The 18,846-nt window shown below is 42.7% G+C and overlaps 1 protein-coding gene across 1 annotated transcript in view; it reads right to left on the bottom strand.

Moving 5' to 3' along the window:
• The window catches only part of phf2 (PHD finger protein 2), a 208,180-nt gene that overhangs the window by 35,301 nt on the left and 154,033 nt on the right, over positions 1–18,846 (bottom strand). Inside the window, exons 15-17 of the mRNA XM_045692003.1 lie at positions 18,733–18,846; positions 17,506–17,573; positions 1,811–1,989 (exon numbers count right to left, since the gene is read on the bottom strand). The exon at positions 18,733–18,846 is cut by the window's right edge and continues 50 nt beyond it. Of these exons, the coding sequence (XP_045547959.1) occupies positions 1,811–1,989; positions 17,506–17,573; positions 18,733–18,846 (361 nt within the window). The remainder of the gene's footprint in view (positions 1–1,810; positions 1,990–17,505; positions 17,574–18,732) is intronic.

Below are 18,846 nucleotides of genomic sequence, written 5' to 3'. Positions count from 1 at the left end.
AGTCCCTCCTGCAGCAAAGCACCCCCACAACATGATGCTGCCACCCCCGTGCTTCACGGTTGGGATGGTGTTCTTCGGCTTGCAGCCTCCCCCTTTTTCCTCCAAACATAACAATGGTCATTATGGCCAAACAGTTATATTTTTGTTTCATCAGACCAGAGGACATTTTTCCAAAAAATACGATCTTTGTCCCCATGTGCAGTTGCAAACCGTAGTCTGGCCTTTTTATGGCGGTTTTGGAGCAGTGGCTTCTTCCTTCCTGAGCGGCCTTTCAGGTTATGTCGGTATAGGACTCGTTTCACTGTGGATGTAGACACTTTGTACCTGTTTCCTCCAGCATCTTCCCAGGGTCCTTTGCTGTTGTTCTGGGATTGATTTGCACTTTCCTCACCAAAGTATGTTCATCTCTACGAGACCGAACGCGTCTCCTTCCTGAGCGGTATGACGGCTGTGTGGTCCCATGGTGTTTATACTTGCGTACTATTGTTTCTACAGATGAATGTGGTACCTTCAGACGTTTGGAAATTAAATCCATTATTAAAAAATGGAAAGAATATGGCACCACAACAAACCCGCCAAGAGAGGGCCGCCCACCAGAATTCACGGACCAGGCAAGGAGGGCATTAATCAGAGAGGCAACAAAGAGACCAAAGATAACCCTGAAGGAGCTGTAAAGCTTTACGGAAGAGTGGCCAGAAAAAATCCATTGATTATGAACACACGTTTGGTGTTCGCCAAAAGGCATGTGGGAGACTCCCCAAACATATGGAAGAAGGTACTCTGGTCAGATAAGACAAAAATTGAGCTTTTTGCCCATGAAGAAAAAAGCTATGTCTGGCGCAAACCCAACACCTCCCTTCCCCCAAGAACACCATCCCCGGTGTTGGCAGCATGGTGTTGGAAGCATCATTCTGTGGGGAACTTTTTCATCTGCAGGGAGTGGGAAACTGGTCAGAATAGAAGGAATTATGGATGGCGCTAAATACAGGGAAATTCTTGAGGGAAACCTGTTTCAGTCTTCCAGAGATTTGAGACTGGGACGGAGGTTCACCTTCCAGCATGACAATGACCCTAAGCATGCGGCTAAGGCAACACTTGAGTGGTTTAAGGGGAAACATTTAAATGTCTTGGAATGGTCTAGTCAAAGCCCAGACCTCAATCCGACCGTAAGGCGCTACAGAGGGTAGTGTGTACAGCCCAGTACATCACTGGGGCCAAGCTTCCTAACATTCCTAACATCCAGGACCTATATACTAGGCGGTGTCAGAGGAAGGCCCAAAAAATTGTCAAAGACTCCAGTCACCAAAGTCATAGACTGTTCTCTCTGCTACCGCACGGCGAGCAGTACCGGAGTCTAGGTCCAAAAGGCTCCTTAACAGCCTCTAGCCCCGAGCCATAAGACTGCTTGGGGGTAGAAGGGGTGAGCATTTTTATTCATTGTTTAGCAGTCTTATGGCTCGCTAGCTAATGGTACGTGCATGATCTTATTATTCGTATCTCAGAGCCATTAGCTTTGCTAGTTACAGCCTAATGTTAGCTAGCTAACATTGAACCTGGTTGGTTAGCTACTTGCAGATTCATACAGGGTAGTAACATTATGAGTTGGGATTATGGTTCATTGTTTACCTAGCTAGCTACATGTCTTAACAAAATACTCCACTATGCAAGAATCCATTTCAATAGAATGTTCTGTTGATAGACGTAGCCCCCGTCCTCGCAGGAGGCCTTTTGCCTTTCGGTAGGCCGTAAATAAGAATTTGTTCTTATCTGGCTTGCCTAGTTAAATGAAGGTAAAAGATAAAGGGTGTACCTATTGACGCTGTAGTCGATGCCGCCAACTGCTTTGCTGGCCTGTAGCAGGTCCAGGATGCCCGCCGTGCTTCCCGTCTTCTTCTTTACCTTCAAGTTACGACCTTTCACCTCCCGCTTGACCTCTGGCTTGACCTCTGTGTCGATGTGGAGCGACTCTTCATCTGATGAGTCAGTCTTCTGAGAATGGAATAGAGCAAAACTTTTTTTATTTTTATTGTACAACACACTGAACACACTGAACACACACACACACACAATGTCTGACAGCCAGACGTACACCTGATCAACGTCACACAGGTGATCCACAGGTGATCCACAGGTGATCCCAGCCCTGAACCCGTCAGTTAGGATACATACCAATACATTCCCACTATTACTATTATAACTATGACCTGGTTGAATGGGGAAGTAGGATTAGGATCTACACTACGACACCTCCACTACTTCAACACACCCAGTACTACTGATCCTGGAGGCCCGTAACAGGGCTGGATCTAGGTCTCTCTCTCTGTCCTCCCCTACTTCAACACACCCAGTACTACTGATCCTGGAGGCCCGTAACAGGGCTGGATCTAGGTCTCTCTCTCTGTCCTCCCCTACTTCAACACACCCAGTACTACTGATCCTGGAGGCCCGTAACAGGGCTGGATCTAGGTCTCTCTCTGTCCTCCCCTACTTCAACACACCCAGTACTACTGATCCTGGAGGCCCGTAACAGGGCTGGATCTAGGTCTCTCTCTGTCCTCCCCTACTTCAACACACCCAGTACTACTGATCCTGGAGGCCCGTAACAGGGCTGGATCTAGGTCTCTCTCTGTCCTCCACTACTTCAACACACCCAGTACTACTGATCCTGGAGGCCCGTAACAGGGCTGGATCTAGGTCTCTCTCTGTCCTCCCCTACTTCAACACACCCAGTACTACTGATCCTGGAGGCCCGTAACAGGGCTGGATCTAGGTCTCTCTCTGTCCTCCCCTACTTCAACACACCCAGTACTACTGATCCTGGAGGCCTGTAACAGGGCTGGATCTAGGTCTCTCTCTGTCCTCCCCTACTTCAACACACCCAGTACTACTGATCCTGGAGGCCCGTAACAGGGCTGGATCTAGGTCTCTCTCTGTCCTCCCCTACTTCAACACACCCAGTACTACTGATCCTGGAGGCCCGTAACAGGGCTGGATCTAGGTCTCTCTCTGTCCTCCCCTACTTCAACACACCCAGTACTACTGATCCTGGAGGCCCGTAACAGGGCTGGATCTAGGTCTCTCTCTGTCCTCCCCTACTTCAACACACCCAGTACTACTGATCCTGGAGGCCCGTAACAGGGCTGGATCTAGGTCTCTCTCTGTCCTCCCCTACTTCAACACACCCAGTACTACTGATCCTGGAGGCCCGTAACAGGGCTGGATCTAGGTCTCTCTCTGTCCTCCACTACTTCAACACACCCAGTACTACTGATCCTGGAGGCCCGTAACAGGGCTGGATCTAGGTCTCTCTCTGTCCTCCACTACTTCAACACACCCAGTACTACTGATCCTGGAGGCCCGTAACAGGGCTGGATCTAGGTCTCTCTCTGTCCTCCCCTACTTCAACACACCCAGTACTACTGATCCTGGAGGCCCGTAACAGGGCTGGATCTAGGTCTCTCTCTGTCCTCCACTACTTCAACACACCCAGTACTACTGATCCTGGAGGCCCGTAACAGGGCTGGATCTAGGTCTCTCTCTGTCCTCCCCCTACTTCAACACACCCAGTACTACTGATCCTGGAGGCCTGTAACAGGGCTGGATCTAGGTCTCTCTCTCTGTCCTCCCCTACTTCAACACACCCAGTACTACTGATCCTGGAGGCCCGTAACAGGGCTGGATCTAGGTCTCTCTCTGTCCTCCACTACTTCAACACACCCAGTACTACTGATCCTGGAGGCCCGTAACAGGGCTGGATCTAGGTCTCTCTCTGTCCTCCACTACTTCAACACACCCAGTACTACTGATCCTGGAGGCCCGTAACAGGGCTGGATCTAGGTCTCTCTCTGTCCTCCACTACTTCAACACACCCAGTACTACTGATCCTGGAGGCCCGTAACAGGGCTGGATCTAGGTCTCTCTCTGTCCTCCCCTACTTCAACACACCCAGTACTACTGATCCTGGAGGCCTGTAACAGGGCTGGATCTAGGTCTCTCTCTCTGTCCTCCCCTACTTCAACACACCCAGTACTACTGATCCTGGAGGCCCGTAACAGGGCTGGATCTAGGTCTCTCTCTGTCCTCCACTACTTCAACACACCCAGTACTACTGATCCTGGAGGCCCGTAACAGGGCTGGATCTAGGTCTCTCTCTGTCCTCCACTACTTCAACACACCCAGTACTACTGATCCTGGAGGCCCGTAACAGGGCTGGATCTAGGTCATCATTCTGTCCTCCCCTAACCCATCTCTCACATCTCTCTCTCTCTCTCTCTCTCTCTCTCTCTCTCTCTCTCTCTCTCTCTCTCTCTCTACATTTCAAGTCTCATACGATGTGGAAATAGTTAAAGTTCTTCACTGGTTGACCTTTTCTTGGGGCAACAGGTCACACATCTTGCTGCTGTGATGTCACACTGTGGTATTTCACCCAGTAGATATGGGACTTTATCACAATTGGGTTTGTTTGTTGTATTATTTGTGGATCTGTGTCACTGGGGTCTCCAGTTTGAACCACTGGTGTGTCTGTCTCCACATCCATCCCACCCGGCCATCTAGATGTGTGAAAAGTAGTGTATCAGCTAATGATCCATCATGCATGACATTCCTGGGAGTGTGTAAACTAAAATGTTGTATTACCATAGCATGTTTGTATGCTCTCTATAGTTATGTATTTGAAAATGTATCAATTGACAATTCGGCTCATGTGAGCAAACTCGAGGCAGACTTGATACAGAATATTGTGTAGTAAAATAATTCTTCACTGGATCAGTCTGAAACTTTACACACACTGCTGTTTGTATGATATTTTACCACATCTAATGTGTTATATTCTCATACATTAATTCCACAAACTTTAAAGTGTTTCCTTTCAAATGGTTGGTGAGCGGACCCCAGACCTCAACCACAAAGGGCAATGGCTTCTGTAACTGATTCAAGTATTTTTAGCCAGATCCTAATATGTATTTGAAATGTTATGTTCCTTTTGATGGAGGTAGAAGGCCCTTCTTGCCTTGTTTCTCAGTTGGTTCACAGCTTTGTGGAAGTTACCTGTAGCGCTGATGTTTAGGCCAAGGTATGTATAGTTTTCTGTGTGCTCTAGGGCAACGGTGTCTAGATGGAATTTGTATTTGTGGTCCTGGCGTCTGGACCTTTTTTGGAATACCATTATTTTTGTCTTACTGAGATTTACTGTCATGGCCCAGGTCTGACAGGGCCCAGGTCTGTCAGGGCCCGGGTCTGTCAGGGCCCAGGTCTGTCAGGGCCCAGGTCTGTCAGAGACCAGGTCTGGCAGAATCTGTGCAGAAGATCTAGGTGCTGCTGTAGGCCCTCCTTGGTTGGGGACAGAAGCACCAGATCATCAGCAAACAGACATTTGACTTCAGATGAATTCTGGTAGGGTGAGGTCGGGTGCTGCAGAGTGTTCTAGTGTCCTAGCCAATTCGTTTATATACAGTGCATTCGGAAAATATTCAGACACCTTGACTATTTCCACATTTTGTTACTTTACAGCCTTAATCTAAAATGGATTAACTAAAACATTCTTCATTAATCTACACACAATACCCCATAATGACATCACAATACCCCATAATGACATCACAATACCCTATAATGATGTCACAATACCCCATAATGACATCACAATACCCCATAATGACATCACAATACCCCATAATGACAAAGCAAAAAGAGGTTTTTTGAAATGTAATATTTTTAATTTTTTAAACAGAAATACCTTATTTCCATAAGTATTCAGACCCTTTACTATGAGACTTTAAATTGAGCTCTGGTGCATCCTGTTTCCATTGATCATCCTTGAGATGTTTCTACAACTTGATTGGAGTCCACCTGTGGTAAATTCAATTGGTTGGACATGATTTGGAAAGGCACACACCTGTCTATATAAAGGTCCCACAGTTAACAGAACATGTCAGAGCAAAAACCAAGTCATGAGGTTGAAGGAATTGCCTGTAGAGCTCCGAGACAGGATTGTGTTGAGGCCCAGATCTGGGGAAGGGTTCCCTCCTCATTCAGTGCTGTTAGCTGGGCTGTGTGGTCCTCTGTTAGCTGGGCTGTGTGGTCCTCTGTTAGCTGGGCTGTGTGGTCCTCTGTTAGCTGGGCTGTGTGTTCCTCTGTTAGCTGGGCTGTGTGGTCCTCTGTTAGCTGGGCTGTGTGGTCCTCTGTTAGCTGGGCTGTGTGGTCCTCTGTTAGCTGGGCTGTGTGTTCCTCTGTTAGCTGGGCTGTGTGGTCCTCTGTTAGCTGGGCTGTGTGGTCCTCTGTTAGCTGGGCTGTGTGGTCCTCTGTTAGCAGGGCTGTGTGGTCCTCTGTTAGCTGGGCTGTGTGGTCCTCTGTTAGCTGGGCTGTGTGGTCCTCTGTTAGCTGGGCTGTTCGGTCCTCTGTTAGCTGGGCTGTTCGGTCCTCTGTTAGCTGGGCTGTGTGGTCCTCCGTTAGCTGGGCTGTGTGGTCCTCCGTTAGCTGGGCTGTGTGGTCCTCCGTTAGCTGGGCTGTGTGGTCCTCCGTTAGCTGGGCTGTGTGGTCCTCTGTTAGCTGGGCTGTGTGGTCCTCTGTTAGCTGGGCTGTGTGGTCCTCTGTTAGCTGGGCTGTGTGGTCCTCTGTTAGCTGGGCTGTGTGGTCCTCCGTTAGCTGGGCTGCGTGTTCCTCCGTTAGCTGGGCTGCGTGTTCCTCCGTTAGCTGGGCTGCGTGGTCCTCCGTTAGCTGGGCTGCGTGGTCCTCCGTTAGCTGGGCTGCGTGGTCCTCTGTTATCTGGGCTGTGTGGTCCTCTGTTAGCTGGGCTGTGTGGTCCTCTGTTAGCTGGGCTGTGTGGTCCTCTGTTAGCTGGGCGGTGTGGTCCTCTGTTAGCTGGGCTGTGTGGTCCTCTGTTAGCTGGGCTGTGTGGTCCTCTGTTAGCTGGGCTGTGTGTTCCTCTGTTAGCTGGGCTGTGTGGTCCTCTGTTAGCTGGGCTGTGTGGTCCTCTGTTAGCTGGGCTGTGTGGTCCTCCGTTAGCTGGGCTGTGTGGTCCTCTGTTAGAGGGCGTCTCAGTCTCAGGGTCCTTGTTTTATTCCGGTTTCCCGCCCTCCGCCAATACAGGGGTAGTGTGCTCTTATAGCTGTGTGCCCAGGGATGGTCTGTGTGGAAGATTAAGTTGATTACGCTGCCATATTTGTAGCTGTCAGGAAAGTGTGTCTAGACTGTCCACGAGGAGCTTCTCTTTGCACTCTTTCCGTGCCTTGTCATTTTTTAAATCCAAGGGGTACTGTACTGTGGTGGAGGGAAGCCATGGAGCAGGGGGGCCAAAGAGGCCTCTGCATCTGGGTGGGAGAGGAACTCTGCTCTCTTTCTCTCTCTCTCCCTCTCTCAATGTGTGCTGCGGCGCACAGCGCTGCCTTTGATTCACACACGCTTCACTCACACACATGTGATTTCTATTGCAACATAGAGGATCACACGGAATTCATTAACGACCACATGGACTGAGAGAATATTCCAGAATGTTTTCCTCTGACTGTTGGGATCTTAGAAGCAGTCATTGGGCCGTTGTCTTCATGGACGAAGAACTGTAGATATCAGAGTCCTTCTGGAGGTTAGGGAATCTCTATAGACATTAACCTGATAACACTATGAACCTGATGTTAACACTATGAACCTGATATTAACCTGATAACACTATGAACCTGATATTAACACTATGAACCTGATATTAACACTACGAACCTGATATTAACACTATGAACCTGATATTAACACTATGAACCTGATATTAACACTACGAACCTGATATTAACACTATGAACCTGATATTAACACTATGAACCTGATGTTAACACTATGAACCTGATATTAACACTATGAACCTGATATTACCACTACGAACCTGATATTAACACTATGAACCTGATGTTAACACTATGAACCTGATATTAACCTGATAACACTATGAACCTGATGTTAACACTATGAACCTGATATTAACACTATGAACCTGATGTTAACACTATGAACCTGATATTAACCTGATAACACTATGAACCTGATGTTAACAATATGAACCTGATATTAACACTACGAACCTGATATTAACCTGATAACACTATGAACCTGATATTAACACTACGAACCTGATATTAACCTGATAACACTATGAACCTGATATTAACACTATGAACCTGTTAACACTACGAACCTGATATTAACACTATGAACCTGATATTAATCTGATAACACTATGAACCTGATATTAACACTATGAACCTGATATTAACACTATGAACCTGATATTAACACTATGAACCTGATATTAACACTATGAACCTGATGTTAACACTATGAACCTGATGTTAACACTACGAACCTGATGTTAACACTACGAACCTGATATTAACACTACGAACCTGATGTTAACACTACGAACCTGATATTAACACTACGAACCTGATGTTAACACTATGAACCTGATATTAACACTATGAACCTGATATTAACACTATGAACCTGATATTAACCTGATAACACTACGAACCTGATATTAACACTATGAACCTGATATTAACACTATGAACCTGATGTTAACACTACGAACCTGATATTAACACTACGAACCTGATGTTAACACTATGAACCTGATATTAACCTGATGTTAACACTATGAACCTGATATTAACACTATGAACCTGATATTAACACTATGAACCTGATATTAACCTGATAACACTACGAACCTGATATTAACACTATGAACCTGATATTAACACTATGAACCTGATATTAACACTACGAACCTGATATTAACACTATGAACCTGATGTTAACACTATGAACCTGATGTTAACACCACGAACCTGATATTAACACTATGAACCTGATATTAACACTATGAACCTGATATTAACACTACGAACCTGATATTAACACTACGAACCTGATATTAACACTACGAACCTGATATTAACACTATGAACCTGTTAACACTACGAACCTGATATTAACACTATGAACCTGATATTAACACTATGAACCTGATATTAACACTACGAACCTGATATTAACACTATGAACCTGATATTAACACTATGAACCTGATGTTAACACTATGAACCTGATATTAACACTACGAACCTGATGTTAACACTATGAACCTGATATTAACACTATGAACCTGATATTAACACTATGAACCTGATATTAACCTGATAACACTATGAACCTGATGTTAACACTACGAACCTGATATTAACACTATGAACCTGATATTAACACTACGAACCTGATATTAACACTACGAACCTGATGTTAACACTATGAACCTGATATTAACACTATGAACCTGATATTAACACTATTAACCTGATAACACTACGAACCTGATATTAACACTATGAACCTGATATTAACACTATGAACCTGATGTTAACACTACGAACCTGATATTAACACTACGAACCTGATGTTAACACTATGAACCTGATATTAACCTGATGTTAACACTATGAACCTGATATTAACACTATGAACCTGATATTAACACTATGAACCTGATATTAACCTGATAACACTACGAACCTGATATTAACACTATGAACCTGATATTAACACTACGAACCTGATATTAACACTACGAACCTGATATTAACACTATGAACCTGATGTTAACACTATGAACCTGATGTTAACACTATGAACCTGATGTTAACACTACGAACCTGATATTAACACTACGAACCTGATGTTAACACTATGAACCTGATATTAACACTATGAACCTGATATTAACACTACGAACCTGATATTAACACTACGAACCTGATATTAACACTATGAACCTGATATTAACACTATGAGCCTGTTAACACTACGAACCTGATATTAACACTATGAACCTGATATTAACCTGATAACACTATGAACCTGATATTAACACTATGAACCTGATATTAACACTATGAACCTGATATTAACACTACGAACCTGATATTAACACTATGAACCTGATGTTAACACTATGAACCTGATGTTAACACTATGAACCTGATATTAACACTACGAACCTGATGTTAACACTATGAACCTGATATTAACCTGATAACACTATGAACCTGATGTTAACACTACGAACCTGATATTAACACTATGAACCTGATATTAACACTACGAACCTGATATTAACACTACGAACCTGATGTTAACACTATGAACCTGATATTAACACTATGAACCTGATATTAACACTATGAACCTGATATTAACCTGATAACACTACGAACCTGATATTAACACTATGAACCTGATATTAACACTATGAACCTGATGTTAACACTACGAACCTGATATTAACACTACGAACCTGATGTTAACACTATGAACCTGATATTAACCTGATGTTAACACTATGAACCTGATATTAACACTATGAACCTGATATTAACACTATGAACCTGATATTAACCTGATAACACTACGAACCTGATATTAACCTGATAACACTATGAACCTGATGTTAACACTACGAACCTGATATTAACACTATGAACCTGATATTAACACTATGAACCTGATATTAACACTACGAACCTGATATTAACACTACGAACCTGATATTAACACTACGAACCTGATATTAACACTATGAACCTGATATTAACCTGATAACACTACGAACCTGATATTATCACTATGAACCTGATATTAACACTATGAACCTGATATTAACCTGATAACACTATGAACCTGATAACACTACGAACCTGATATTAACACTACGAACCTGATATTAACACTATGAACCTGATATTAACACTATGAACCTGATATTAACACTATGAACCTGATATTAACACTATGAACCTGTTAACACTACGAACCTGATATTAACACTATGAACCTGATATTAACCTGATAACACTATGAACCTGATATTAACACTATGAACCTGATATTAACACTACGAACCTGATATTAACACTACGAACCTGATATTAACACTATGAACCTGATATTAACACTATGAACCTGATATTAACACTATGAACCTGATATTAACACTATGAACCTGATATTAACCTGATAACACTACGAACCTGATATTAACCTGATAACACTATGAACCTGATGTTAACACTACGAACCTGATATTAACACTATGAACCTGATATTAACACTATGAACCTGATATTAACACTACGAACCTGATATTAACACTACGAACCTGATATTAACACTATGAACCTGATATTAACACTATGAACCTGATATTAACCTGATAACACTATGAACCTGATGTTAACACTACGAACCTGATATTAACACTATGAACCTGATATTAACCTGATAACACTACGAACCTGATATTATCACTATGAACCTGATATTAACACTATGAACCTGATATTAACCTGATAACACTATGAACCTGATAACACTACGAACCTGATATTAACACTACGAACCTGATATTAACACTATGAACCTGATATTAACACTATGAACCTGATATTAACACTATGAACCTGATATTAACACTATGAACCTGTTAACACTACGAACCTGATATTAACACTATGAACCTGATATTAACCTGATAACACTATGAACCTGATATTAACACTATGAACCTGATATTAACACTACGAACCTGATATTAACACTACGAACCTGATATTAACACTATGAACCTGATATTAACACTATGAACCTGATGTTAACACTATGAACCTGATATTAACACTACGAACCTGATGTTAACACTATGAACCTGATATTAACACTATGAACCTGATATTAACCTGATAACACTATGAACCTGATGTTAACACTACGAACCTGATATTAACACTATGAACCTGATATTAACACTATGAACCTGATATTAACACTACGAACCTGATATTAACACTACGAACCTGATATTAACACTACGAACCTGATATTAACACTATGAACCTGATATTAACCGGATAACACTATGAACCTGATATTAACACTATGAACCTGATATTAACACTACGAACCTGATATTAACACTACGAACCTGATATTAACACTACGAACCTGATATTAACACTATGAACCTGATATTAACACTATGAACCTGTTAACACTACGAACCTGATATTAACACTATGAACCTGATATTAACCTGATAACACTATGAACCTGATATTAACACTATGAACCTGATATTAACACTATGAACCTGATATTAACACTACGAACCTGATATTAACACTATGAACCTGATATTAACACTATGAACCTGATGTTAACACTATGAACCTGATATTAACACTACGAACCTGATGTTAACACTATGAACCTGATATTAACACTATGAACCTGATATTAACCTGATAACACTATGAACCTGATATTAACACTATGAACCTGATATTAACACTACGAACCTGATATTAACACTACGAACCTGATATTAACACTACGAACCTGATATTAACACTATGAACCTGATATTAACACTATGAACCTGTTAACACTACGAACCTGATATTAACACTATGAACCTGATATTAACCTGATAACACTATGAACCTGATATTAACACTATGAACCTGATATTAACACTATGAACCTGATATTAACACTACGAACCTGATATTAACACTATGAACCTGATATTAACACTATGAACCTGATGTTAACACTATGAACCTGATATTAACACTACGAACCTGATGTTAACACTATGAACCTGATATTAACACTATGAACCTGATATTAACACTATGAACCTGATATTAACCTGATAACACTATGAACCTGATGTTAACACTACGAACCTGATATTAACACTATGAACCTGATATTAACACTACGAACCTGATATTAACACTACGAACCTGATGTTAACACTATGAACCTGATATTAACACTACGAACCTGATGTTAACACTATGAACCTGATATTAACCTGATGTTAACACTATGAACCTGATATTAACACTATGAACCTGATATTAACCTGATAACACTACGAACCTGATATTAACCTGATAACACTATGAACCTGATGTTAACACTACGAACCTGATATTAACACTATGAACCTGATATTAACACTATGAACCTGATATTAACACTACGAACCTGATGTTAACACTACGAACCTGATATTAACACTATGAACCTGATATTAACACTATGAACCTGATATTAACCTGATAACACTATGAACCTGATGTTAACACTACGAACCTGATATTAACACTATGAACCTGATATTAACACTACGAACCTGATATTAACACTACGAACCTGATATTAACACTACGAACCTGATATTAACACTATGAACCTGATATTAACACCATCCTGAACTGAACCGTACTGTGCTGGCTCAGATATGTTCCTTTCACATTGTCTCTTCCAGCACAGTTCCAGACACTATGGTGGATGTGTAACCAGTCCAGTCAAGTACATTTTACTTTTTATTTGTATTTTTTTTTTACATTTTAGTCATCCAGAGCGATTTACAGTAGTGAATACATACATTTCATACGTAATTATGATTTTTTTGGACAGCCCCCCGTGGGAATCGAACCCACAACCCTGGCGTTGCACACACCATGCTCTACCAACTGAGCCACAGGGAAGTACAGCTCTGCTTGGCTCAGTGGTGGTAGACGGCGCCGACAGACATGGCAGCTCTGCTTCTAGCTCCTAAGAAATTTTGCAATATTTTTTTTTTTTTGTTTGCTATTTCTTACATTATTAGCCCACGTTTTTTGTGATATTACATACAGCCGGAAATAACTTTTGGATTTCAGAGCGACGGAAACTCACCAGCATTACGAGCAGGAATACGACATTCCGAATAGGATCATTTGTTCGTACCCCCTAAGGTCAATTTAACTTATCCCAGAGGCTGCTTCAAGATGCTGCTGGCAAAGAAGAGGTATTCGGAGTGGACTTCTAGTCTGACTCAGGAGGCGTTCACACCATCCACCGCTTCCGAGTATATTACTCACTAATGTTCAGTCTCTGGACAATAAAGTAGACGAGCTCAGGGCGAGGATCTCCTTCCAGAGAGACACCAGGGACTGTAACATACTCTGTTTCACGGAGACATGGCTCTCTCCGGATATACTTTCCCCGTCCATACAACCAGCGAGTTTCTCAGTACATCACGCAGACAGGAATAAAGAACTCTCCAGAGAGAAGAAAGGCGGTTGTGTATGTTTCATGATTAACTACTCATGGTGTGATTGTGACAACATACAGAAACTCAAGTCCTTCTGTTCACATGACCTAGAATACCTCACAATCAAATGTCGACCGTATTACCTGCCAAGAGAATCATCTTTGGTTATAGTCACAGCCGTGTATATTCCTACTCAAGCCGATACCACATCAAGGAACTACACTGGACTTGTGCAAACTGGAAAACATACAGTTGAAGTCGGAAGTTTACATACACCTTAGCCAAATACATTTAAACTCAGTTTTTCACAATTGCTGACGTTTAATCCTCGTAAAAATTCCCTGTTTGAGGGAAAAAATTCACTGTCAGTTAGGATTACCACTTTACTTTAAGAATGTGAAATGTCAGAATAATAGTAGATTTATTTGATTTATTTCAACTTTTATTTCTTTCATCACATTCCCAGTGGGTCAGTCAACTTAGTGTATGTAAACTTCTGACCCACTGGAATTGTGATACAGTGAATTATAAGTGAAATAATCTGTCTGTAAACAATTGTTGGGAAAATTACTTGTGTCATGCACAAAGTAGATGTCCTAACCGACTTGCCAAAACTATAGTTTGTTAAAAATAAATTTGTGGAGAGGTTGAAAAAGTTTGAAAAAGTCTTTCCTGTGGCTCAGTTGGTAGAGCATGGTGTTTGCAACGCCAGGGTTGTGGGTTTGATTCCCACGGGGGACCAGTACTAAAAAATGCATGAAATGAAATGTATGTCTTCATTACTGTAAGTCGCTCTGGATAAGAGCATCTGCTAAATGACTAAAATGTAAATGTAAAATGTTAATGACTCCAACCTAAGTGTAATAAACTTCCGACTTCAACTGTAGACGGCCGGGCGGGGTGGGTATGGATCCAGAGACAGCAGGGGTTCAAACTCTAGACATTTGAATATAAAAATTAATTTGTGTGGGTGTGGAGGCGGCATTAATTGTTGCTGGGGATTTTAACAAAGCCAATTTGAGGAAAACACCAAAAGTTCTATCAACACATTGACTGTAGTACTCGTGCTGGAAAAACACTCGTCCACTGCTACTCCCCCTTCCGGGATGCCAACAAGGCCCTCCCCCGCCCTCCCTTCGGCAAATCAGATCACGACTCCATTTTGCTCCTCCCTTCCTATAGGCAGAAACTCAAACAGGAAGTACCCATGCTAAGGTCTATTCAACGCTGGTCTGACCAATCGGAATCTATGCTTCAAGATTGTTTTGATCACGTGGACTGGGATATGTTACGGGTAGCCTTGGAGACGAAGACTGAGTTCATCAGGAAGTGTTTAGGGGATGTTGTTCCCACTGTGATTATTAAAACCTACTCAAACCAGAAACCGAGGATAGACGGCAGCATTCGTGCAAAACTGGAAGCGCGAACCACTGCATTTAACCATGGCAAGGTGACTGGTAATACGGTTGAATACAAACAGTGTAGTTATTCCTTCTGTAAGGCAATCAATCAGGCAAAATGTCAGTACAGAGACGAAGTGGAGTCGCAATTCAACGGCTCAGACACGAGATGTATGTGGCAGTGTCTACAGACTATCACGGACAAAGGGAAAACCAGCTACATTGAGGACACCGAGGTCTTCGCCCGTTTTGAGGATAACACAGTGCCACAGATGCGGCCCGCTCCCAAGGACTGTGGGCTCTCCTTCTCTGTGGCCGACATGAGTAAGACATTTAAGCATTTTAACCCTCGCAAGGCTGCCGGCCCAGACGGCATGCCTAGCCGCGTCCTCAGAGCATGTGCAGACCAGCTGGCTGGTGTGTTTAGAGACATATTCAATCTCTCCCTATCCCTGTCTGCTGTCCCCACTTGCTTAAAGATGTCCACCATTGTTCCTGTACACAAGAAAGCAAAGGTAACTGAACTAAATGACCCGTAGCACTCACTTCTGTCATCATGAAGTACTTTCAGAGACTAGTCAAGGATCATATCACCTCTACCTTACATCCTAGACCTACTTCAATTTGCATTCCGCCCAAATCAATCCACAGACGATGTAATCGCCATCACACTACACACTGTCCTATCCCATCTGGACAAGAGGAATACCTATGTAAGAATGCTGTTCATTGACTACAGCTCAGCCTTCAACACCATAGTACCCTCCAAGCTCATCATTAAGCTCGGGGCCCTGGGTCTCTGCCCCTCCCTGTGCAACTGGGTCCTGGACCTCCTGACGGGCCGCCCCCAGGTGGTGAAGGTAGGAAACAACACCTCCACTTCACTGATCCTCAACACTGGGGCCCCGCAAGGGTGCGTGCTCAGCCCCCATCTGTACTCCTATTCACCCATAACTGCATGGCCATGCATGCCTCCAAATCAATCATCAAGTTTGCAGACGACACAACAGTAGTGGGCTTGATTACCACCGATGATGAGACAGCCTACAGGGAGGAGGTGAGGGCTCTGGGAGTGTGGTGCCAGGAAAACAATCTCTCACTCAACATCAACAAAACAAAGGAGATGATCGTGGACTTCAGGAAACAGCAGAGGTAGCAGCCCCCTATCCACATCGACGGGACCGCAGTGGAGAGGGTGGAAAGCTTCAAATTCCTGGTCGTACACATCACTGACAAACTGAAATGGACAGTGTGGTGAAAAAGGCACAATGACGCCTCTTCAACCTCAGGAGGCTCAAAAAATGTGGCTTGACCCCTAAAACCCTCATAAACGTTTACAGATGCACAATTGAGAGCATCCTGTCAGCCTGTTCACCCCACTATCATCCAGAAGGCGAGGTCAGTACAGGTGCATCAAAGCAGGGACCGAGAGACTGAAAAACAGCTTCTATCTCAAGGCCATCAGACTGTTAAACAGCACTAGCCGGCTTCCACCCAGTTACTCAACCCTGCACCTTAGAGGCTGCTGCCCCATATACATATACACGGAATTACTGGTGACTTTAATAATGGAACACTGGTCACTTTAATAATGTTTACATTCTGCTTTACTCAATTCATATGTACAGCATATACTGTATTCTATTCAACGCCACTCCGACATCGCTCGTCCTAAAATGTATATATTTCTTAATTCCATTATTTTACTTTTAGATGTGTGTATTGTTGTGAATTGTTAGATACTACTGCACTGTCGGCGCTAGGAAAACAAGCATTTCGCTACACCTGCAATAACATCTGCTAAATATGTTACCAATATAATTTGATTTGATTTGATTTAGTGTGAAAAGGGTCTGAGTGAACAGGAAGTTAGACATTCTAATAGCAGGATATTACTGGTATTTACTTTGAGTATAGAAGGACGTTATTGGTCATACCCTGGGGGAGGAGTTTACATACCTTGACGTCAGAGGGGAGGAGCTTTGGCTTCTTGGACGGCTGGATTGCTTCTCTGATGTTTGACAGGACTGGCAGGGAGAGAAGAGAGAATCAATCAACAACTAGCCAATCACAAGAGAGAGTCAAATCAACAACTTGCCAATCAGAAAAGACCATCAATCAACAACTAGCCAATCAGAAGACAGGACTACTCTATCACAATCTCAATAAACCTAAGGTGAACTTTAATAGATTTACTGTATTGTGACAAAGAAATAAAAACGGTGCCTTTGGAAAGTATTCAGACCCCTTGACTTTTTCCACATTTTGTTACGTTACAGCCTTATTCTGAAATGGATTAAACTGTTTTCTAATTTAAATGAGAACTGAAATATCTAATTTACATAAGTATTCAGACCCTTTACTCAGTACTTTGTTGAAGCACCTTTGGCAGCGATTACAGCCTCGAGTCTTCATGGGTATGACGCTACAAGCTTGGCACACCTGTATTTGGGGAGATTCTCCCATTCTTCTCTGCAGATCCTCTCAAGCTCTGTCAGGTTGCATGGGGATCGTCGCTCCACAGTTATTTTCAAGTCTCTCCAGAGATGTTCGATTGGGTTCAAGTCTGGGCTCTGGCTGGGCCACTCAAGGACATTTAGAGACTTGTCCCGAAGCCACTCCTGCATTGTCTTTGCTGTGTGAAGGAGGATCAATGGAAACAGGAGGCACCTCAGCTCAATTTTGAGTCTCATAGCAAAAGGTCTGAATATTTACATAAATAAGGTATTTCTGTTTTCGCTTTGTCATTATGGGGTATTGTGTGTAGATTGCTGAGGAATTGTTTTTAAAATAAGGCTGTAAAGTAACAAAATGCGGAAAAAGTATGTTATGCAAAGCTAGAAACTGTGAAAAAGCTTTGCTTGGCTGAAATATGTAGTGGTGTGATATAATCTTTTACCAATATATAAATTAGCATAACTTGGCGCATTTTAGCTGCCCAATCGTAGTAAGTTCTACCTGAAGGAAGTATTGACTTTCAAACAGAAAGTAGAAATTCTCTAGGACTAGATTAACAAAGGAATAAGTGGTAAACAATAGAGGGTAGTGTGTCACCAAGTCCTGAAGTAATGCTCCAGGGCATTCAGGTAAAACATTGCCAACATTCGCAGTATTTGGAGCCACTGAGCTGCCCATTGTGGGGCATTTTACCTGACGGTAATATTTACGATCAAACAGAAAACTTACAGGATAAGTCTCTTTTTTTCCTCCTGATGGGGAACTCATCGATCTTCAACTCTCCTTCGTCAGACACGTACTCATACTCATCTCTCACCGGCTTGGCCTTGTCCTCCTTTAGGT

The sequence above is a fragment of the Salmo salar genome, chromosome ssa12 (genome assembly GCF_905237065.1).
Source record: "Salmo salar chromosome ssa12, Ssal_v3.1, whole genome shotgun sequence".
NCBI lineage: Eukaryota > Metazoa > Chordata > Actinopteri > Salmoniformes > Salmonidae > Salmo > Salmo salar.
The sequence above is the reverse complement of the archived record's forward strand: the minus strand, read 5'-3'. Positions and strand labels throughout refer to the sequence as shown.